We start from the raw sequence: 24,723 nt of genomic DNA, 5'->3' as shown, positions 1-24,723 counted from the left end.
AGGCATTAGATCTCAGGAGAGTGAGTTTGTGGAATGTCTGCGGGATGGTTTTTTGGAGGAACTTTTGATGAGCCCACCAGGGGATTGGTGGTTTTGGATTGGTTGCTGTGTAATGAACTGGAGGGATTAGGGAACTAAAGGTAAAGGAATCATTGGAAACTAGTGATCATACGATTAAGTTCAGTTTCAAATTTGAGAAGCTGATAACAGGTGTATCGATATTTCAGTGGAACAAAGGAAGTTACAGTGGCATGAGGAGCTGGCCCAAATTGATTGGAAGAGTAAGCTAGCTGGAGGGATGGCAGAGCAGAAATGGAAGTAATTTCTAAAAGGAATAAGGAAAATGCAGGGTAGATATATTCCAAGAAAAAAGTTTTGAATGGAAAAAAGACAAATGTGGATAACAAGAGAGGTGAAGGCTAAAATAAAAGCAAAAGGGAGGGCATACAAGGAAGCAAAAATTAGTGGGAAAACAGAAGACTGGGAAACTTTTAAAAACCTGCAGAAAGAAGCTAAGGTCATTAGGAAAGAAGATGAATTATGAAAGGAAGTTGGCAGATAACATTCAAAAGGATACCAAGTTTTTTTAAATATATAAGGAGTAAAAGACAGGTTGATATAGGACCAATTGATAATGGTGCGGGAGAGATTATAATGGATGATAAAGATGGCAGAGGAACTAAATGAATATTTTGCATCTGTCTTCACTGTGGAGGACATCAGCAATATACTGGTTAGTCAGGGGTCTCAAGGAATGGAACTGAGTTCGGTTAAGATTAGAGAGAAGGTGCTAGGAAAACTAAATGGGCTAAATATTGATAAGTCTCCCAGACTGGATGAGGTGCATACCCAGGTTCTGAAGCAGGTGGCTTTAGAGATAGCAGAGGCATTGGTGATAATTTTCCAGGAATCAATAGGCTCTGGCATGGTTCCAGAGGACTGGAGGGTTGCAAATGTAGTTCTGCTATATAAGAAAGGTGGGAGGCAGCAAAGGAAATTACAAACTTATTAGTCTGACATCAGTGGTGGGAAAGTTATTGGAATCGATCAAGGATGAGGTTATGGAATACCTAGAGGTGCAAGGCAAGATAGGTCCTAGCCAACATGGTTTTGTGAAGGGAAGATCCTGCCTGACCAACCTATGAGTTTTTTGAAGAAATCATAGGTAGAGTGGATAAGGGAGAGGCAGTAGGTGTTGTGTATTTAGACTTTCAAAAGGCCTTCGACAAGGTGCCACATAAGAGACTGATTAATAAGATGAGAGGTCATGGAATTACAGGTAGGATAACAGAATGGGTGGAGCATTGGCTGGTTGGCAGGAAGCAAAGGGTGGGAATAAAAGGATCTTGTTCTGGTTGGCTACTGGTTACTAGTGGTGTTCCACAGGGGTTGGTGTTGGGGCCGCTTCTTTTTACCTTTTACATTAATGATTTGGATGGAATAAATGGTCTTGTGGCTAAGTTTGCTGATGACACCAAGAACTGTCACCAAGAATGACACTTTGGAAACATAAGTGGGCAGATTATCTAGAAGGAGAGAAAATTCAAAGTACAGAAGTACAAGGCGACTTGGGGGTACTTGTGCAGGATACCCTAAAGGTTAACCACCAGGTCAGATCAGTGGTAAAGAAAGCAAATGCTATGTTGGCATTCATTTCGAGAGGCATAGTGTACAAAAGTAAGGAAGTGTTGATAAGGATCTACGGGGCACTAGCGAGGTCTCATTTGGAATACTGTGCACAGTTTGGGCCCCATATCTTAGGAAGGATGTGCTGATGTTGGAGGGTTCAGAGGAGACTTAAGAGGATGATTCCTGGAATGAAAGGGCTTACATATGATGAGTGTGTGTCTGCTCTTGGACTGTACTCACTGGAGTGCAGAAGAATGAGGGGGGACCTCAAACATTTAAAATGTTGAAAGGACTGGACAGAGTAGATGAGGCCAAGCTGTTTCCCTTGGTGGGTGAGTCCAGGACCAGAGGGCACAATCTTAGAATTAGAGGGTACAGGTTTAAAAACAGATGGAGAAGTTTCTTTAGCCAGAGGGTGGTGAATTTGTGGAATTCCTTGCCATGTACAGCAGTGGAGGCTAGATCAGAGGCATTTAAGGAAGAGCTAGATAGATATCTAATTAGTCAGGGTATCAAGGGATATGGGGATAAGGCTGGAAATTGGGGTTAGAATAGTTTTGCCCCCCAATTTCTCATTTCTTTTTCCCCTTTGGGGAAGACTCAGTGGGCCAAATGGCCTACTTCTGCTCCCTTGTCTTGTGATCTGTGGTACAGAGATTTACCAGATGTTGCCTGGATTGGAGAGCATGTCTTATGAGGATAGGTTGAGTGAGCTAGGGCTTCTCTTTGGAGAGGAGGATGAGAGGTGACTTGATAGAGGTGTACAAGATAGAGGCATAGATTAAGTGGACAGTCAGACTTTTTCCCCAGGGCAACAAAGGCTAACATGAGGGTGACATAATTTTAAGGTGATTGGAGGAAGGTACAAGGGGGAATGTTAGGGGGTAAGTTTTTTTTAAAAAAGTGGGTGCATGGAATGCACTGCTGCAGAGGTAGTGGGGGCAGATACATTAGAGACATTTAAGAGACTTAGATAGACCCCTATTTTTCTATCATTCATGTGTCTATGTGGGAGGGAAGTTAGATGGATCTTAGAGCAGGATAAAATGTCAGCACAACAATGTGGGCTGAAGAGCCTGTACTGTGCTGTAAAGTTCCATGTCTAAATATTTGTCATAATGTTGAGGGACTACCTACACCAACCCCTCAGAGCACATGCTCCAGATTCCAAAACCCTCTGGGGGAGAAGATTCTCCTTGGAACCTACCCAGTCGCTATAATTGAAACCCTCTCCCAGAGCATCTTGGTTAATCACTTCCTTCCTGTGGCATGGTGACCAGAACTACACAATATTCCAGCTATGAACTAATCAGTTTTACAAGGACTTCCCTGCCCCTATGCCCCAGCTAATGAAGGCAGAATCCTAGATGCCTTCTTCACCACTTTATCCATGCCATCATCTTCAGGAATCTATGGAGATGTTGCTCAATTCTCTGTAGGGCCCTCACATTCATGGTACATGTATGTCACCTGCAGAACCAAAGAAGCCAACACATGATCACTGTTACACCTCCACCAAGAGGACTTACTGTGCCATCCCATGCCCACACTTTGGTAAGTCTGATCACCTGGTTGTACTTCCACTCCCAACATATCAGCAGAGGCTGAAGACCTCAGCACCAGTGGCGAGGACCACTCACAGGACTGTTTTGAATCAGTGGACTGGACCATATTCAGGGATTCATCTTCAGATCTAAATGAATATGCCACAGCTGTCCCAACTTCATTAAGACCTGCATGGATGAATGTGTGCCATTGACAACAGTTTTCCCAAACCAGAAGCCCTGGATGAACCAGGAGATTCAGTCTGCTGAGGCTAGATTTATGGTGTTCAAGAACCCTATAAGAAGTCCAGGTTCAACCTATGGAAGGCCATTCTGAGAGCTAAAAGGCAATTCTCTGAAGTTAGAGAGACAGTTGGATGCACAACAGCTATGGCAGGGTTTGCATGCCATTACTTCCTTAAGGCAAAACCCAACAGCATAAATGGCAGTGATGCTTCACTCCCTGATGAGCTCAATGCCTTTTACACATGCTTGAAAAGAAGAATTCTACACCTGTGCAAATCCCCACAGCACCCCGTGATTTCTGTCTCAGAGACCAACATCAGAACATCCTTCAAGAGGGGGAACCCTTGCAAGGTGTCAGGTCCCGACGGTATACCTTGCAGGGTACTGAAGATCTGTGCCAACCAACTGGCTGGAATGTTCAATGACATCTTCAGCCTTTCACTGATCCAGTCAGAGGTTCCCACCCATTTCAAGAGGGCACCAATCATACTGGTGCCCAAGAGCAGGGCAAGCTGCCTCAATGACCATCACTCAGTAGCACTCACATCTGTGATGAAGTGCTTTGAGGGGTTGGTCATGCCTAGAATTAACTCCTGCCTGAGCAAGGACATGGACCGACTACAATTCACCTACCACCGCGACAGGTTGACAGTGGACACAACCTCACTGGCTCTCCACTCGGCTTTGGAGTAGCTAGACAACAGCAAAACATACGTCAGGCTGCTGTTTATCTATTACAACTTGGTGTTCAACACCATCATCCCTTCAGTACTAATCAACAAGCTTCAAAACCTAGGCCTCTGTACCTCCCTCTGCTACTGGGAGCTCTACTTTCTTATTGGGATACCAGTCAGTGAGGATCAATAGTAACATCTCCTCACTGACAATCAACACAGGTATGTTTAGCCCACTGCTCTACTCTCTACATTCATGACTGTGGCTAGGCACAGCTCAAACACCATCTATAAATTTGCTGATGACACCACTGTTGTTGGCAGAATCTCAGATGGCAATAAGGAAGCATACAGGAGTGAGATAGATTGGCTAATTGAGTGGTGTTACAACCACAATCTTGCACTCAATGACAGCAAGACCAAAGAATTGATTGTGAATTCAGGAAGGGGAAGTCAGAAGAACACACCAATCTTCATTGAAGTGTCAGCAGTGGAAATGGTGAGCAAGTTGAAGTCCCTGGGCATCAATATCTTAGCAGATTTATCTTGGGCCCAACACAGATTCATGGAACAGTACAGCACAATACAGGCCCTTCAGCCCACAATGTTGTGCCAATCTTTAAACCTCACCTAAGACTATCTAACCATTCCTCCCACATATCCCTCCATTTTAAATTCCTCCATATGCTCTTCTAGCAAACTCTTGAATTTGACCAATGTACCTGCCTCCACCACCCCAGGTAGCGCATTCCACACTCCAACCACTCTGGGTAAAAAAAATCTTCCTGATATCTCCCTTGATCTTCCCACCCATTACTTTTTTTTTAAAGCCCTGCCCTCTTATTGAGCATTGGTGCCCTGGGAAGGAGGCAGGGATGTCTATTCCTCTTAATATTTTGTACACCTCTATCATGTCTCCTCTCATCCTCCTCTCCAAAGAGTAAAGCCCCAGCTCCCTTAGTCTCTCCTCAATGCACACTAAACCAGGCAGCATCCTGGTAAATCTCCTCTGCACCCTTTCCAACACCTCCATATCCTTCCTATAATGAGGTGACCAGAACTGGACAGTACTCGAAGTGTGGTCTAACCAGAGTTTTGTGGAGCCGCATCATTACCTTGCTGCTCTTAACTCAATCCCATGATTTATGTAAGCCAACATCTCATAAGCTTTCTTAACTACCCTATCCACCTGTGAGGCAACTTTCAGGGATCTGTGGATATGAACCCCCAGATCCCTCTGCTCCTCCACACTGCCCAGAATCCTGCCATTAACCTTGTACTCTACCTTGGAGTTTGTCCTTCCAAAATGAACCACTTCACACTTCTCTGGATTGAACTCCATCTGCCACTTTTCAGCCCAGCTCTGCATCCTATCAATGTCCCTCTGCAATCTTCAACAATCCTCCACACTATCCACAACACCACCAACCTTTTTGGTCTGCAAACTTGCCAACCCACCCTCCTACCCCTTCATCCAAGGGGATGACACACAAAACACAAAGCAGAGGTCCCAGAAATGATCCTTGTGGGACACTGCTAGTCACAGCCCTCCAATCTGAATGCACTCCCTCCACTACAACCCTCTGCTTTCTACAGGCAAGCCAATTCTGATTCCACATGGCCAACCTTCCCTGGATCCCATGCCCTCTGACCTTCTGAAGAAGCCTACCATGTGGAACCTTGTCAAATGCCTTTCTAAAATCCACGTAGACCATATCTACTGCACTACCCTCAATCTGCCTGGTCACTTCCTTAAAGAACCCTCAGGCTTGAGACATGATCTGCCCTTCACAAAGCCATGCTGGCTGTCCCTGATCAGACCATGATTCTCTAAATGCCTATGGATTCTCTAGGAATCTTTTCCAACAGCTTGCCAACCACAGACACAAGGCTCACTGGTCTATAATTCCTTGGACTATCCCTACTACCTTTTTGAATAAGGGGACAACATTTGCCACCCTCCAATCCTCATTCCCATGGACAACAAGGACTCAAAGATCCTAGCCAACAGTTCAGCAATCTCTTCCCTCATCTTATGGAGCAGCCTGGCAAATATTCCATCAGGCCCCAGGGACTTATCTATCCTAATATTTTCTAACAGCTCCAACACATCCTCTTGATATCAAGATGCACTAGAACATTAACCTTACCAACACTGTCCTCAGCATCAAGGCCCATCTCCTTGGTGAATACTGAAGAGAAGTACTCAGAGGACCTCACACTTCCACATGTTCCAGGCACATCTTCCCACCTTTGTCTCCCGTCAGTCCTACCTTAACTCTCATCATCCTTCTGCTTTTCACACAAGTGAAAAATGCCTTGGGATTTTCCTTAACTCTACTTGCCAAGGCCTTTTCATGTCCCCTTCTCACTCTCCTCAGCCCCTTCTCAAGTTCTTTCCTACTCTATATTCCTCATTAACCCTCTGATCTTTGCTGCCTACACCTTATGTATGCTGCCTTCTTCCTCCTAACCAAATGTTCCATTTCTTCTCACTCATGGGTCCTTCACCCTGAAATTCTCTGCCTCACTGGGACAAATTTATCCCTAACCTCCTGCAAGCCATCCCTGAACAATGGCCACATCTTCATAGTACATTTCCCTTCAAAAGTGTCATCCCAATTTACACTCAAGTTCTAGCCTTAATTTGCCCTTCCCCAATTAAATACCTTCCTGTCCTTTGCTCCTATCCTTGTCCATGACAATACTAAAGATTAGGGAGCAGTGATCACTGTCCCCCAAATGCTCACCCACTGATATTGATGCAATCATGAAGGTGGCAGGTGAGTGGCTCTACTACATCAGCAATTTGGTATGTCAGCAAAGACTTGCAAATTTCTACAGATGTATGGAGAGCATTCTGACTGGTTGCATCACCACCTGGTATGGAGGCTCCAAAGCACAGGATCGAAAGAGGCTGCAGAGGGTTGTAGATTCGACCAGCTCCACAGGTACAACCGTCCCCACCATCAAGTGGTGGTGACTCAAGAAGGCAGTATCCATCATTAAGGACCCTCACCATCCAGGACATGCCCTCTTCACATTACTGTCATCAGGGAGGAAGTACAGGAGCCTGAAGACCCACTCAATGTTTCAGGCACAGCTCCTTCCCCTCTACCATCAGATTTCTGAATAATCCATGAACATGACTTCATTATCCCTCTTTGCACTATTTTTGTAACATAGTAATTTTATGTCTCTGTCTTGCATTGTACTGCTACTGCAAAACTCATCTCCCAACATATGTCAGTGATAATAAACCTAACTGATTCTTTTTAAATCCTCAATTATCAGGATTATATTCCACTTGCCATGTTTACCAGTAGATCAATATCATTCTGTAACCCAAGACAATCCTCCTCATTGATAGCAGTATAACAGTACTGCTATCAGAAATGTCACTATTTTTGTCATCTGTAAATTTATAATTGTACTTTCCTATATTCACATCTAAGTCAATAATGTAGAAAACAAACTGCAGAGGTTCCAACAGCAATCAAATTGAAATCAGCTCTTTCCTACTTCAGCACTTTAATTTCTTATTATTCTTGTCCTTTGCCATAATAACCTTAAAACACACAGAATTGTGGTCCTCTCTCTGAAATATCCCATTGATGCTCCAACCACTTGCTAAAGGGTGCTACTACATTCCTAAAGAGTAGTTCCAGTACCACCCCTTCTCTAGTTGGAAGATCTACATACTGGCTTAAAGTTCTCTTGGCTGCTCTTTAAAAACTCCCCTCCCTCCAAATGTTTCACACTAAAGCAATCCCAGTTAAATTGAAGTCCCTGCAATTATAACCTTATTATTTGCATACCTGGTCTGCTCCTCTCCCATTGTACAGTAGTGGACAGTCAGACACCATACATGTATCACCTGAAGGTGAATTCTCCTTTCAGTCCTTGAGCCAGTTTTCTACCCTAAATGATGGCCCCTTTATTCCATGACCTTCAACCCTACTAACCAGATTTACATGGCAAATTGTACTTATGTATACTCTTTATATGGATACTGTTTGCTCCGTAAGCTTCATGCAAGGAATTTCATTGTCTCCTGGTGTATCTGACAATAAACCAATCTGAATCTGCACTTTCATCAATCTGCAATATTCTCTAATCCAAAATTCAGTCAGGTTAGCCTTTATCAATGTGCACTAGCTCTCCTTTAAAACTCAGTTAGCCTCTGTCCTGATGCCAGCTGTCCCTTTGCCTCCACAGATGCTGCTTGACCCACAGAGTAGTACAGGGTAAAAACAATAACAGAATACAGAGTAAAGCATCACAGCTAGAGGAAGTGCAGTGCAGGTAGACAATAAGATGCAAGGTCATAACAAGGTAGATTGAGGTCAAGAGTCCATCTTATCATACAAGGGAACTGTTCAATAGTTTGATAACAGCAGGATAGAAGCTGTCCTTGAGCCAGGTGGTATGTGCCCTCAGGCTCCTTATCTTCTGCCTGATGGGAGAGGGGAGAAGAGAGAATGTCCCTACTGGGTGGGATCTTTGAATATGCTTGCTGCTTCAAGGCAGCAAGAGGTATAGACCAAGTCTGTGGAGGGGAGGCTGGTTTCTGTAATGCACTGGGCTGTGTCCACAACATTCTGCAGTTTCTTGTGGCCCCAGGCAGAGCAGTCGCCATTCCAAGCTCTGATACATCCAGATAGAATGCTTTCTACATTGCATCAATAAAAATTGAATGTCAAAGGGGACATGCCAAATTTCTTTAGCCTCTGAGGAAGTAGAGGCACTGGTAATCTTTCTTGACAACCAATAGCCTGTTCTGGTCCATGTGGATATCATCATGTTCACCCCTAGCAACTCTCAACCCTTTTGATCTCAGCACTATTAATGTAGACAGGTGCCTGTACACTGCCCCCTTTCCTGAAGGGAGTGACCAGCTCTTGTTTATGGACCACATGCAGGCAAATGAGCAGTTTAAATTGGTATCATGTCAGCACAGACATTGTGGTCTGAAGGGCCTGTTCCTGTGCTGTACTGTTCCATGTTCTTTCTGCAACTTCCAGTCACACTCCCCTCAGCAACTTTGAGGGAATTCCCTCCAGATCAGGTGACTTGGATAAGCACAATCTGACTTTCTACTAAACCTTCATTAATTTTCTTCCTCTGAAATAAAAGCCCAGCAGTTCAGGCAACATCTGTGGGATCTGCAGTTTTTGCCTTTCAACTATTCTGTTAGACTCTGGTCCACCTTACCTGTACCTCTCATGATTTTATAAACCTCTAAAGGTCACCTCATCCTCCTATGTTCCAAGGAGGAAAGACCTAGACTGGCCAACCTGTCCCTATTACTCAGGCCCTCTAGTCCTGGCAACATCCTCAATCTTTTCTGTACTCTCTCCAGTTTAACCACATCTTTCCTATCACAACACTGTTACAAAATAGAAACTCCGCATGTCTCAATCTAGTCTCAGTAAGTTTTTTGAAATACTGAGATGTAGGAGACCTTTGTTTACACATGGCATGGGTTAGACTTTCTTCAACAGTAGAAGACACCAGCTGGGATATTTAAAAAAATGTATTTCCTTGTTTCAAATGCATTCCTACTGTAATTAGGAAACTTGTGTTAAGCAACGGGCCCAGGTACCAGGCAGTAACAGGTACAAGAACCAATGCCCTGTTTGCACAGATTAAGATTCTGCAATTTTTATTGGTTCCGTCACTGAGATTAATCCTTAAAAGTGGGTCATACAACCTTGAAGTTACTCCAGTCAAGACAGGGTCTGCAGTCAAGAAAAGGGGGAACTCATTACCCAAAAGTTGGCAGAGGGGCCCCACATTGAGACAGGGGCCCAGTCAGGGGAGTGAAATGGTCATTCACAGAGTGCTGCTTCACTGGCAGATTGAGTAGCAGACAGTCATGACTCTAAAATGAACAAGGTGTTACAATCATCATTGTTTGGCACCTTTGTGACATGTTACTTGTCATTTAATGTAGACATCAGGTACAGCCAATTTGGCCACAGCAAGCTGCCACAAACAGCTCTATGATAAGCAGCTGGATAAATTTTATTGATATCAGCTGAAGGACAGGAAAAAAAGAAATCACTAGAACCAAGCCTTCTTATTCAGACAGATACTTCTCACTTTGTCAGGGTCTGTCTGCTCTGGGAATTGGGACCAGGACTGTTAAGGGATAGTCAGCATGGTTTTGTGCAATGGAAGTCCATCTCACAAATATGATTGAGTTTTGAGGCATTAAGAAACTAGATGAAAACCAAGTGGTAGACATGGTTACATAGACTTTAGCAAGGCTTTTGACAAAGTCCTGCACAGTAGGCAGGTCCTGAATGTTAGGACACATGGGATCCCAGGAGTGTTTACCAACTTGATCCACAATTGCCTTGGTGATAGCAGACAGTAGTGGTTGAAGAGCTATTCTGACTGAAAGTCTAACTAGTGATGTATTGCAGGGCTAAGGGCTAGGACCATTGTTTGTCATACATATATTGGATATGAATGAGGTGAACTGGTGAGGTTTGTTGGCGACAAGTTGGTGCAGTAGATAGCAAAGGTGGTCATGAAAGGACAGAGGGACATGGATCAGCAGATGGAATTTAATCCAGACAAGTGAGAGGCAATGCATTTTGGGATATGAAGTACTAACAGGGCACTTACAGTAAATGGCAGAGACCTTGAGACTGTTGCTTATAGTGGAATGTTAACTCCCAGAAAAGGGAGACATGAGTGGATAGGGTGGCGCAGGAGGTATTTGGCATCCTTTCCTTCATAGGCCAAGATGTTTATGAAAATATGAGAGACAGGGTAGATAGAATTTTGCCCCAGGGTGGGGAGTCCAAAACTAGGAATAGGTCCAAGGTGAGAGCAGAAATTTAAAGGGGGTCTGAGGGCCAAGTTTTTCCACACAAAAGATAGTAATATGGAATGAGCTGCCAGAGAAAGTGGTAAAGCCAGATACACAGAACATTACAGCACAGTACAGGCCCTTGGCCCACAATGTTGTGCCAACCTTTAACCTACTCTAAGATATATCTAACCCTTCCCTCCCAAACAGCCCTCCATTTTACTATCATCCATGTGCCTATCTAAGAGTCTCTCATGTCCCTAATGTATCTGCCTCCACTAGAAACCCTGGCAGCATGTTCCATGCACCCACCACTCTAAAAAGCTTACCTCTGATATCCCCTTATACCTTCTTCCAATCACCTTAAAATTATGTCCCCTTGTTTTAGCAATTTCTGCCCTGGGAATAGTCTCTGGCTGTCTCTTATCATCTTGTACACCTCAAGTTACCTCTCATCCTCCTCCAAAGGAGAAAGCCCTAGCTCACACAACCTATCCTCATAAGAAATGTTTTCTAATCCAGGCAGCATCTTGGTAAATCTCTGCACCCTTTCTAAAGCTTCCACATCCTTCTTATAGTGAGGTGACCAGAACTGAACACAATACTCCAAGTGTGGTCTAACCAGGGATTTATAGAGCTGCAACATTACCTCACAGCTCTTGAACTCAATCTCCTGACTAATGAAGGCCAACATGTCATATGCCTTCTTTACCACCCTGTCAAATTACACAGCAACTTTGAGGGATCTATGGACTTGGACCCCAAGATCCCTGTTCCTTCACAGGGCTAAGAATTCTGCCATTAGCCTTATATTCCACTTTCAAATTCAATCTTCCAAAGTGATTCACTTCAGACTTTTCCAGGTTGAACTCCATCTGCCACTTTGCAGCCCAACTCTGCATTCTAGCAATGTCCTGTTATAACCTACAGAAACCACCTACATTGTCCACAACACCTCCAAACTTTGTGTCATCTGCAAACTTACTAACCCACCCTTCCACATCCTCATCCAAGTCATTTATAAAAACACAGAGCAGGGGTCCCAGAAAGATCCCTGCAGAACACCACTGGTCACTGACCTCCAGGCAGAATATGCTCCACCTACCAGCACCCTCTGCCTTCTATGGGTGAGCCAATTTCAAATCCACACAGCCAAGTTTCTCTGGATCCCATGCCTCCCAACCTTTTAAATGAGTCTATCATGGGGAACCTTATCAAACACCTTAATGAAGTCCATATACACCACATCCACTGCTCTACTCTCAATGAGTTTTGTCACATCCTCTAAAGAATTCAGTCTCATGAGGCATGACCTGCCCCTCAAAGCCATGCTGAATCAGACTATGCTTTTTCAAATGCTCAAATCCTGTCCCTAAAAATCTTTACCAATAATTTGCCCACCACTGAAGTATGACTCACTGATCTACAATTCCAGGGTTATCCCTACTCTTGAAAGAGGGAATAACATTTGCCACTCTCCAATCATCTGGTACTATCCTGGTGGCCAGTGAGGAGATAAAGATCACCACCAAGGGCTCAGAAATCTCTTCACTTCCTGTAGTATCCTGGGATATATCCCATCCACCCCCAGAGGTGCTGGAACTTTCAAAAGTTCAAACACATCCTCCTTCTTAACATCGAGATGTTCTAGCTTATCAACCTGTTTTACACTGTCCTCACAAATGTCAAGGTCTCTCACTGGTGAACACTAAAGCAATGTATTCATTAAGGACCTCCCCTACCTCCTGACTCCAGGCACGTTTCCTCTTCTATCCCTAACCAGTCCTACCTTCACTCTAATCATCCTCCTATTCTTCACATTCAAGTAGACACCTTGGGGTTTTCCTTGATCTTACTTGCCAAGGCCTTCTCATGCCCCCTTCTAGCTTTAAGTCCATTCTTAAGCTCATTCCAGGCTACCTTGTAACTCTAAAGCCCTGTCTGATCCTTGCTTCCTAAATCTTAAGCTTCTTTCTTCTTCACTAGATATTCCACACCTCTTATCAACTGTGTCTCTTTCATCCTACCACCTTCTTTCTGCCTCAGTGAGACAAACCTATCGAGAACCCCATGCAAATGATCTCTAAACAACCTCCACATTTCCATTGTGCATTTCTCCCACCCCACCCCCAGTACATCTGCTCCCAATTTACACTCCAAGTTCCTGCCTAATAGCATCATAATTCTCCCTCCCCCAATTAAATACTTTCCCATACCGTCTACTCCTATCCCTCTCCAAGGCAAGGGTAAAGGTTAGGGAGTTGTGGTTACTGTCTCCAAAATGCTCAGCTCACCCATTGAGTGGGAAACCTGACCAGGTTCATTGCCTAGTACCAGATCTAGAATGGCCTCCCCTCCTGTTGTTTCAGGAATCATTCTTGGACACACCTAACAAATTCCACCCCATCCAAACCTTTTGCACTAAGGAGATGCCAATCAATATTAGGGAAGTTGAAATCACCCACAACAACCACCCTGTTATTTTTGCACCTTTCCAAAATTTGCTTCCTAATCTGTTCTTCATTGTCTGTTGACATTGAAGGAGAGGGAGGGGTGGGGCCCTTCAGAATGCTGTGGGCCCAGTCTGAGATGTATCTGACCCTAGCACCTGGGAGGCAACATACCATCCAGGAATCTTTCATGTGCACAGAAGATCCTGTCTGCTCCCCTAACTATAGAGTTTCCCCTATCACTACCACTCTCCTCTTCCTTTCTGACCCACAGAGCCAGACTCAGTGCCAGCAACCTGACCACTGCAGCTTTTCCCTGATAGGTTCCCCCCCCCCCCCCAACAGTATCCAAGTTGGTATATCAGTTACTGAAGGGAATGGCCACAGGTGTACTTCACACTACCTGCCTATTCCCTTCCCCTGACAGTCACCCAGCTACCTGCCTCCTGCCATTGAGGTGTGGCTACCTCCTTGTAGCTTTTATCTATCACCACCTCATCCCCCATATGAGGCAAAGTCATCCAGTTGCAGCACCAGTTCCCTAACACAGTCTGTAAGGAGCTGCAGCTGTATGCACCTCATACAGATGTAGCTATCAGAGAAACTGGAGGGCTCCCAGATCTCCCAGGAGAAAACACACCACTGACCCTGGAACCATTGTCACTAATAGACAAAGAAGTAAATGAACTTACCTTAGCCTCTTCTTACCAAAGCCTCAGCTCCCCACATTAACACTGGTCTACTTCAGCAATGGCCATACTGCTTGACCCTACCTTTTTATTGGTTGTTGCCAATTGGCTAATTTCCCATTCAATTATTACCTAACAATTCACAGCTGTGCCTCTTATATTGTTTGGAAAAACCTGGAAAAGGACTGGGTCCTGACACTAACCTCTTTATATGTCTCCTACTTCTCGCACCGAGCATTCCGCTTCTTGCTCCAAGTCACAGCCCTCGCTACCTGGAAAATAAAAGAAGAAAAAATATTCTATATTCTTCAACTCTATGACTCCAACAGTTGTGACCTTGCACCCAATCACAGATATTCATCTGCTCTCTCCATCCTTGCCCCCCTTCCCCCCCCACCACCCCCCGCAACTGAGCACTTGTCTTCACACTTTGCTTTTCTGATGTAGGGTCATCAACCTGAAAAGATAACTGTTTCTCTCCCCACAACTACTGCCCAAGCTGCTGAATATCCCCAGCTTTTACCTTAGACTTTCAGCATTTGCAGTTTCTTGTTTGTCAGTGACAAACGGACTGTTTTCCTTCCATCTGTGAGAGCAGGCAGTGCTAGTGTCAACTCCTGGTCCAAAAGGCAGCATCTCTAACAGTGCAGATCTCCCTCAGTACTGCATCGGTGTGTCTGACTACAATACTACACACAGGTATTGGACCCACAGCCTTCTGCCTTAGAGGCAGGACTGCTATTCACTGTGCCACAGGAGAGATTACATGGCTGAGAAAGATCTCAAATTCGTCTTGATTGAGGATCATGTGGAGAAACCATCTCTCTGGACCTTCTAAAGGGTTAAACATTTACAAAGTATGTGTAGATTGACGTGGAGAATTGACAGCCCAAGCATCAGGTGTAACGAGCACGCCCCCTTCATATTACTGAAATACTTATAATTCACAAGGCACTCTCCAACATTCACAATGAAAAGAATGCACAGTAAAGACTGCGATACCTAAAACCACAGGTCATCATGACAGTTTGGACTCAGTTACATTTTGTTAACTCAGGAACTTAAGTAAGCAAGAAATGGCCTCAAGCTTTCTGAAGGTTTCATCCTCTGTAAACATCGAAACTTTTCTTCCAAATGTTTTGAGTTCTGTCCAGCAATTTATTTTTAATTTTCTTCATTTGTTTGAATAATTTACCTTAGTTCTCTGAACTAATTGACATTTGATTTGCTCTACTGGTAATCCTTTCACAGGTAAGGTCATGGCTGAAGCCACAACAGAGTCAACAAGAATAACCTTCTCACTCTGGGATTACGTCCTCTTTGCTGGGATGTTCCTGGCCTCTGTTGGGATTGGGATATTTTTTGCAGTTCGCCACAGTGAGAGGAAGAAGGTGGATGAGTTTTTCACAGGAGGGAGACAGATGTCAGCCCTGCCTGTGGGACTGTCTCTTGCGGCCAGTTTCATGTCAGCTGTTCAAGTGCTTGGAGTTCCTGTAGAGGCATACAACTACGGAGCCAAGTTTGTGCAGATGTGTCTGGGCCAAACGCTGAATGCAGTGCTCACTGCCTATCTCTTCCTGCCTGTCCTCTATCGCTTGGGATTAACCAGCACTTATGAGGTAAGCCATCATGGAATCAGCACCATATATTTATGTTTCTCTTGTAAATTCCTTTCTGAAATGTCACTTCTACAAATCATTGTCATGTCTGATAGAATGGACTTGGACAATACAGCACCTTCTAGAGCCACAACACACTGCAAGAGACTTACAGTTTATAAAATAATTTAGTCTATTCACTGTTGATCTGATGAGCTACTGAACTCATGATCAGATATGGTTTAGGTACAGGTCACCAGGACATTTGTCTGTTCTCCTTTGAACAATGATACGGGATGTTTTATAGCCCACTGTGAGAACAGTGTTGTGTCCTCTAACAGTCCCCCAGTTGGACCCTGGTGTATCTGTTAAGATTTTGTGCTCAACTCTTTTGTTTAAGATCCAAATCCACAACATTCTGATTTAGAAGGAAGTTGCTTTGTATAGAGACAGGAATCTGTTGTGGAGCAAACTTCATTAACTGAATTACTGCCCACTTTTGTCCCTCCTTTTACCCTGTCTGTTGAGTTTTCTCGCTTTGAATTAGTTAAACCTTTTGTGTTGCAAACACTTGTGTGTACTTATCTGATCCCCACCCCGTACACCTGCTCTCAATACCCTTCACTCTTCATATTTTTTAAACAATGATTTAATTCTGTTAAGGAGTAAGTATACAGCACAGAGTTCCACCTTTTAACCAGACAAAGTAAACAACATCTTTCTCTTCACCTCACACCTTTCCAGTAATTCTTGAAGTTATCCCTCAGACAGCAATGTTAGCACCAGCAACTGGCCTTGAGCATTGCCTTTCTCTTTGTATGCAATGCTGACTACAACTTGGAAAGTCGAACATAGAACAGCACAGGACAGGCCCCTCAGCCCACAATGTCTGTAACGACCATAATGCCAAATTAAACTAAACCTACCTGCCTGCACAAGATCCATATCCCTCCATTCCTGCATGTTCATCTGTCTGTCTAAATGCCTCTTAAACATCCTGATTGTATCTGCTTCCAGCACCCCTGATGGCAGCTTGTTCCAGGCACTTACACTCAGAGACACTGGGACACATGGACACATCCTAATCAAAGAAGTAATTTTTAAAGGGCATAGAGTCAGAGAGACGTCCAGCACCGAAACGGGTCCCTTGGCCCAGTTTATCCATGCTGGCCACGATACCTTATCCATACTTGTCCTATTTGCTTGTATTCAGCAGATGGACATAGGATTAGGGAGGGAATTCACGGATATAGGGTCACGCAGATGAAGGTACACCACAATGATAAAAATGGGGGAATAACAAGGTACCAAAATTGTGGAGAGGTCCAGAGTTAGAACATATTGATCACAGTTTAATCCAATAGCACCTGGCATCTGCACAGCACCGTCAATGTCTATGGTCAGACACCCAAGTCAGCACCGGTCAGTGACCCAGGGGTTGTCCAGGCTGAATGGATAAAGGGCATTGCTGACACTATCGAGGCCTTTTGCACTCTTAATGAACATTTGTACTCAGGATTATGGGAGTGAAATTAGTCCTGGTAGCACAAAGGTTTGATGCTCCCCAGTGTTGAGCTTCTGCACAGTGAGATGAAAGCATTTGCATGACTTTTTTTTCTGTTTTATTTCATTGTTTGCTTTTGATAACTTGTTACAGAAATATTGTAGATTGAAGATAAAAGGTTTCTTGGGCAGGGATTGGAGGTCAGACATGGATCCTGCAGGAAAATGCCCAACGTGTGTTGTCAAATCTCTAAGCAATCTCGAATCAAGGACTTGACTGACTTTCTGCTCTGAATATTATCAGCCTCACCTGACTTCATTGCCTCTGCTTCTGGACTCAGGATGTGAGCAGTGGAGGGAATAAATGTTCAGGGTGGTGGATAAGGTGCCATTGCAGTGAACTCCTTTGTCCGATAAATCCTCAGGGCCTCATAATCTGAATCTCAGAGTACAAATGGAGGCAGTCATGGAAATAGTGAACATTGATTGTCATCTTCCAAAATTCTATGGATCATGAAGCAGTTCCTACAGACTGGAGAGTAGCAAATGAATCCCACTATTTAGTAAAGGAGAGAGAATACACAACTACAGATTGGTTAGCCTAAAATCAGTACTGGGACTATATTGGAGTTTATTATAAGAGGAAATAACAGGACTACAAGAAAGTATCAACAAGATTACACAAAGTCAATGTGGATGCATGAAAAGGGCGACTGAAGATGTTTGAGGATGTGATAGTAGAACAGATAAGGGAGAATCCATGTGGTGTGTTTGGACATCCACATGACCTGTGATTAAGTCCCAACAACGTGCTCGTGTACAGCATTAGAGCAGATAGAACTGAGGTGACAGACTGGCATAGATTGAGAATTGATTGAAAGACCAGAAACAGAGAATAGAAATAAATGGGCCTATCTTGGGATAGCAAATGGTGACTATGGGGGTGTCACAGGGGTAAGCGCTTGGGCCCCAAATATTCACATCCAGATCAATGGTCTGTGAAGGAACCACGTAACTGTTTGTCAATGACGTGAAACTGGGTGGCTCTGTGAGGTGTGAGGAGGAGGCAAAGAAGCTTTCCTCCATAGATGCTGCCTGACTTGCTGAGTTCCTCTAGCTCCTTTGTGTGTTCAAGGCAACCTGGCAGGTGCAGTGAAAGGTGAATAAAAGTGAAGTATCCACTTTGGCGGAGTCTTATTTCATGGTAATAGACTGAGAAATGTTGATGTATAAAGGGACCTAAGTGTCCTTGCACACCAGTCACTGAAGGCAACTATGCAAGTGAAGCCAGCCATTAAGAAGGTAAGTGGCATGTTTGCCATCATTTCAGGAAATTCTGAGTAAAGGAGCAAGGAAATATGTGCAGTTCTGGTTGCCCTACAAAAGGAAGGATGTTATTTACTTTAACCACTTTGCACAACAATGGGACTTTATTTTGTTCCAATTGTGTCTTTCTTGTATAATTTTGCATGTTATGTTTAATTTATGTTTTTTCTTGTGAATGTTGCGTATCTGATGCTCTGTGCCTGTGATGCTGCTGCAAGTAAGTTTTTCATTACCCCTGTGCATATACTGTATGTACTTGTGCATATGACAATAAACTGAATTTTGACTTTGACTAAGCTAGAGAGGGTGCAGGAAATATTCACAAGGATGTTTCCAGGACTAGAGGGCTTGAGTTATAAGGAGAGATTAGATAGGCTGGGACTTTTCCCTGGAGAAAAGGAGGCTGAGAGATGACCTTATAGAGTTTTATAAAATCATGAGGGGTATAGATAAGGTCACAGTCTTTTTTCCAGGGTAGGGGAGTCTAAAACTAGTGGGCAAAGGTTTAAGGCAAGATTTAAAGGGAATCTGAGGGACAATTTTTTCACAAAGAGGGTGGTGGGTATATGGAACGAACAGCCAGAGGAAGTGTTAGAGGCGGGTATAAGTACAAGGTTTAAAAGGCAGTTGGACATGTACATGGATAGGAAAGGTTTAGAGAGATATGAAACTGTAGGCAAATGGGACTAGCTCAGGAATGCATCTTAGTCAGCATGGATGAGTTGGGTCAAAGGGCCTGTTTCCTTGTTGTATAACTCTGTGACTCTATGTCTGACTACAAATACACAGGGCCTTGGTGAAATTACATCTGGAATATTGTCTGCAGTTTTGGTCTCCTGACCCAAGGAAGGAAGGATATCCTTGCTATTCCCGAGATGTTGGGACTGTCGTGTAAGGAGTGTCTGGGTTCACCAGGCCTGGTGTTCACTAGAGGTGAAACTGTGAGGAAAGATCTCACTGAAAGATATGGGGCTAGAGAGACTGGATGAGGGAGGATGTTTCCTTTGGTTGGGGATTTTAGAACCAGGGGCACAGCCTCAGGTTGTGGGATAAAATATTTAGAAATGTCTTCCCCTAGAACGTGGTGAACATGTGGAATTCTCTGCCACAGAGGGCTGTGGAGGCTGCAGATGTCTGTACAGAGAGGGGTAAGGGGAGAGAAGGGAATGTGATATTGAGATCAAAAATCAGCATGATCGTAGTAAGTGACAGAGCAGATTCAAAGGGCTGAATGGCTGATGCCAAATCCCTTGAGAGTCCATCATGCTCCTGACTTGAGCTTTGCAGATACTAGAAAAGCTTTGGAGTGTCAGGAGATGGTTCACTCACCAAAGGACAGCCAAGTTCTGACCTGCTTACAGTGCTTATGTGTCTGCTTCAGCTGAGTTGCTGGGAGTCTTGTCAATGGTAATGCCACAGAATGTCAAGAGTAGGTGGTCAGAATCTCCTGTTGCAGGTGGTCATTGCCTGGCACTTTTGTGGCATGGATGTTACCTGCCATTTATCAGTCTGTGCCCCAATGTTGTCCTGGTCTTGCTGCACACAGGCATGGGCTGCTTTCAGCTCTGAGGAGATGCAAATGGAATAGAACATTGTGCAGTAATCAATGGGCATCCTTCCATTCTTTCACGTCTAACAATGTCTCTAATAATGACAATGTGCAATGTCTCTAACTGACCAAAAGCAGTTGGGGACAGGTGGTAAATGCTGGTCTTATCTGCAAAGCTCACACCCTGTGAACAACTAAAAAACTAAGTGCTGATCAAACTCTACTTCCAGCATCTACATCACAGGATATGTTAGCTATTGAGTGTGAAAGTTTAATTTTGTGTTTTTGAGGCTGTTTTGAAAATTGCCCCCTCCCCACCCATGTTCCTGGATTCCTTTTACAGTATCTGGAGCTGCGATTCAGCAAGGGCCTCCGATTGTGCGGGACTTTACAGTTCTTGGTCGCTACGGTAAGAATTTCAATTCAGCTTTCTTTAAAACAAAGTTTCATTGAAGAAGGAGTGAGTTGTGATCCAATGCTTCAGGAATAAAGGAGAAGACTAAAGAGTAATGACAACAATGACTAAAGAGGGTCATTTCTGGTTTGCCTCAGCAGCACTACCACTGTGCAGAGGAGTTGTTGCCCACAAATAAATCCACTGGGGGACCAAATGAAACTTATCTGTGAAAGTTATAAGGAAGGCAGCAAGGGAATGGAGTTGGAGTTAGTGGGTTTAGCTGTGAGCTACCACTAGATAGAGACAATGGCTGAACGGTCACTTTCCATTCTGTACTTTCCTTGAATTCAGGACGCACTTTGAGACATTTCTCGAAGATCTGAGAGGTGCTGTCCAGATGCAAAGTCATCTTATGTTTCAGAGGGAATAACAAATAAGCTCTTTTTGTCACACTTTTAGAGCTTGTAAAGTTAAAAACCGAAGTCACAGAGCCCCTGTCACTGGAAGACATCTTGCCGTTAACCAACAAATGACCTTCTCAAGAGTTTCTATGCGAAAGGAGCGAAGGCTGCTGAGGGAAGGCAGGTCGAAGGGACTGCTCTTCACGGAGCCAACATGATCTCCCTACAGAACCAACCAATGTTTTGTGCGGCTACAACATGACGTCCCAACTTTTATGTTCAATGCCTCGGTCTATGAAGGCAAGCATACCAAACGCCTTTCTCACTGCCCTGTCCTCAGTATTGCCTCTTTCAAGGAGCTATGGACTTGCACCCTAAGTCTCTCTGTACATCAACACCTCTAATGTCCCTGCCATTTACTCTACATGTCCTATCAGAATTTGACTTCCCAAAATGCATCACCTCATACTTGTCTGGATTAAATTCCATCTGCCACCTCTCCACCCAACTCTCCAGCTGATTCCTGTCCCACTGTATCCTTAGACAACTTTCTTTGCTATCTATGTCAAATCAATTTTCGTGTTGTCTGCAAACTTACAAATCATACCCCCTACATTCTCATACAAGTCGTTTACATATATATTGCAAACATCGAAGGTCCCAGCACCAATCCCTGGTACATCACTGGTTACAGATTTCCAGTCAAACATCCATCCACCACTACCCTCTGCCTCCTATCACCAAGCCAATTTTGGATCAAAGCTTACCAGAAATGATGTGGTTGCAACTCACAGCTTCATGCGACAGTTCATATCAATACCAATACATCAATACCAATACCATATGACCAGGTTTCTGCTCAGATCCTCCTGATTCCAAGTTCTTATTCTCAGCGGTGACCTCATGGGACAGGTGAGATGAGGGGAGTCTGGTGCTTTGCCACAATAAGGCAGGAGAAGAGATGGAAATCTGCAGGGCAGTTGTTGTGCTGGATTGCTGGAGGTTTATGAAGGAGATTACTGAAACGTGGAAGGAGACTACCCCCTCAGCCTGTCAGCTGACCAGAGTCAATGAAACAATGGCTGACGGATTCGGCTTCTGGAGATCATACAGTCTCCTCACAATCAATGGTCCTTTCAATGGGCACAATGTATGAGTGTCGATCTGTTGCGGCCCAGTATTCTCTGCCTTGTTTCTTCTTTGACTAACCCTTTTGTTTTTAAACATTGCAGGTCCTGTACACGGGGGTTGTCATTTATGCCCCTGCACTGATATTAAACCAAGGCAAGTCGTGTACCTTTTGTTTCTCATTTACAAAACATAAGGCAGAGAGTGAAAGTTGTCTGTAAGGGCTCTCAGTGCTGCTTTCCATTCACTGTGGAACCAGATTGGGTGGGGGGGGGGGGGATCCACTCAGTGAAGTGTGTGGGTAGTAGGTGAATGGAACCAGGATTAGAGGCTTCCATTATTTTCCTGTCCAACATCTACAGTGGTGAGCTGGCTTCTTGAACTACTGCAATCTGACTGGTGAAGGTGCCCCCAGAATACTGTTAGGGTGGGAATTCCAGGATATAAACACTGCAATGATATAGGAATGGTTAGTTCTTGGAAGAAAATAGTAGTCACAGAAACCTCTATTCCATTATAGAAGTCAGTAAAATTGGTTAGACTTATCATTAGTTTCCTTCTTAAATAGAAAATCGGGTGACAGTCTCTGAAATGGAAGATCGTTAAGCATCTCTTTGTTGGAAGCACATTGCATTGCTGAGATGCTGGTCAAACTGTCCTAAGGCTTTGATAATCAGTAGAGAGTCACCCTGATCTGCTTTGTTGTCTTTCAGTTACTGACCTGAATATCTGGGTTTCCCTGCTATCTACTGGAATCATCTGCACATTCTACACAACTGTGGTTAGTACAAAAGACTGGAGCACTGTGTTTAACGTCCCTACACACTGAGTTACGCATGCTTCCCAATGGTAGACACTGTAGATTCTGGGCATTCTCTGAATGAGGATCACAATGTCTCCTCAACCAATTGAATGCCAGGTTACCCCCTTCAATAATACCTGACAAAAGAAAACACTAAATATATACAAAGTTCTTTTAGACAGTGCATTCTGGATCCCAACAGATCACAGCATGATAGAAGCAAAAAACTGCAGATGTTAGAACTCCAAAATATAAACAGAAGATGCTGGAAGTATTCAGTCACAATCTGTAGGCAGAGAATGAAGGCAACATTCCAGGACAAGAACCCTTCATCAGACAAGTATGTTTTAAATTGCCATCAGGGAGAAGGGTGGAGAGAACTAAGGGTGCACCTGTGATAGGTTTCAGACCAAAGTTGTCAAAGTAACAACTACTTTAAAAATTAGCAGTTAGAAATAGTAAGGATAAAAGAATGATTTCAGTCTCTCAAATCAGTTCTGATGTTAATGAGATCATGCTTAATCTATGATCTAATGTCATAAACTTGCCTTTTCCTAATGTACCTTGATCCTTTGATTCGTAACAGACTATAAATCTTAGAATTAAAAAAGAGATTGGATAGGCTGGGTCTGTTTACCCTGGAGGAAAGGAAATGGAGAGGTGACGTGATAGATGTGTATAAAATTAAAGGAGGCATAGATAGGGTAGATAGCCAGTGTCTGTTTCTCAGGGTAGGGGTGTCTAAAACTAGATGGCAGAGGTTTTAGGTGAGAAGGAGGAGACTTAAAGGGGATTTTTCACACAAAGAGTAGTTGGTATCTGGCATGAGCTGCCAGAGGAGGTGGTGGAGGCAGGAACAGTAACAACATTTAAGAGGCATCTGGACAGGTGCTTGAATGAGCAGGGCACAGAGGGATATGGAATTAGTGCAGGCAAGTGGGATTAGTGTAGATAGGCATGATGGGCAGCACAGACACTGTGGGCCAAAGGGCCTGTTTTATGCTGTACGACTCTGTGACTCCATAATTGACCTGGCATCAACTGACGTTTGCAGAAGAGACTTTTACCTTTCCAGCTCCCCGTCTGGTGTCTCTGGTTATGATCTTTAGATTCTGTACAATGATACCTGATCCTTCAACCCCTGGAGTAATTTCTCTCCCTCTGCCTTATCAGCTCCCTGGAATGTCTTGAAAACTTCAGTCATTTCCCCTTACTCTGTTAAAATCCAGAGAACACACACTTTGTGGAATTGCTCCTTGTAATTTAACCCTTCCAATCCAGGTACCCTTTTGGTAAATCAACCCTGCAGTTCCTCTAAAGGCACTGGGTCAAGTTGTGTCTGACCTGGCTGAGCCTCAAACTCATTTCCCTCTAGTCCAGATAAAGCTGAAACCATTTTGAGACAACCAGCCCATGAAGCAGGATGGTCGGTGGTGGTGAACCTGATGTTCCGCTCTGAGTGCTTTATGACAACTTGTACTACTAATTAAAGCATTAGTATTAATTAAAATAAAGAAACACAGACCACATACTTTCACAGACAGGTTGAAGTGAATGGGGGCTTCTCCAGTGGTATCAGTCAGGGTGGGGTATATCTGGTGGGTGGGGGAAGATGTGAAGTGTGTCCAGCCCCCTGGCTCTGCACAGCTGAGCTCTTTCCTAGACAATGCAGCCGGAGTAGATGTGACTGCAACTGATCTCCTGTGTGATCCTACCTGACGAGGAAGTCACCAACATGTTAATCCACACACTGCAGCTGGCCAGGAGCTCTCCACAGACGTGGCTAGATGTCAGCATGATTCAGCTTGTTCTGCCTTGTGATGTGGTGTCTGGAACTGCTCCAAGTGTTCCTGGTATTGTGTAACCAGGGAGTGCAACCTCCACTCCTTGGACTCCAGCCCTTTGGATCAAAAGCCCAGTGCTCCTGTGGTCTTCTTAATTACTGTTTGTATTCAACAGCATTG

General features: G+C 44.1%; 2 protein-coding genes across 4 annotated transcripts in view; one reads left to right on the top strand and one right to left on the bottom strand.

Moving 5' to 3' along the window:
* Nucleotides 1-24,723, bottom strand: part of rfxank (regulatory factor X-associated ankyrin-containing protein) — an 830,559-nt gene that overhangs the window by 395,281 nt on the left and 410,555 nt on the right. The gene's annotated exons all lie outside the window — the stretch shown is intronic.
* The window catches only part of slc5a5 (solute carrier family 5 member 5), a 56,941-nt gene continuing 47,229 nt past the window's right edge, over nt 15,012-24,723 (top strand). The window contains exons 1-5 of the mRNA XM_052037704.1: nt 15,012-15,120; nt 15,307-15,674; nt 20,375-20,440; nt 22,062-22,113; nt 22,671-22,738. Coding sequence (XP_051893664.1) covers nt 15,315-15,674; nt 20,375-20,440; nt 22,062-22,113; nt 22,671-22,738 — 546 coding nt within the window. The 5' untranslated portion in view covers nt 15,012-15,120; nt 15,307-15,314. The remainder of the gene's footprint in view (nt 15,121-15,306; nt 15,675-20,374; nt 20,441-22,061; nt 22,114-22,670; nt 22,739-24,723) is intronic.

The sequence above is a fragment of the Pristis pectinata genome, chromosome 24 (genome assembly GCF_009764475.1).
Source record: "Pristis pectinata isolate sPriPec2 chromosome 24, sPriPec2.1.pri, whole genome shotgun sequence".
NCBI lineage: Eukaryota > Metazoa > Chordata > Chondrichthyes > Rhinopristiformes > Pristidae > Pristis > Pristis pectinata.
This window is presented reverse-complemented; position numbering and strand designations above follow the sequence as displayed.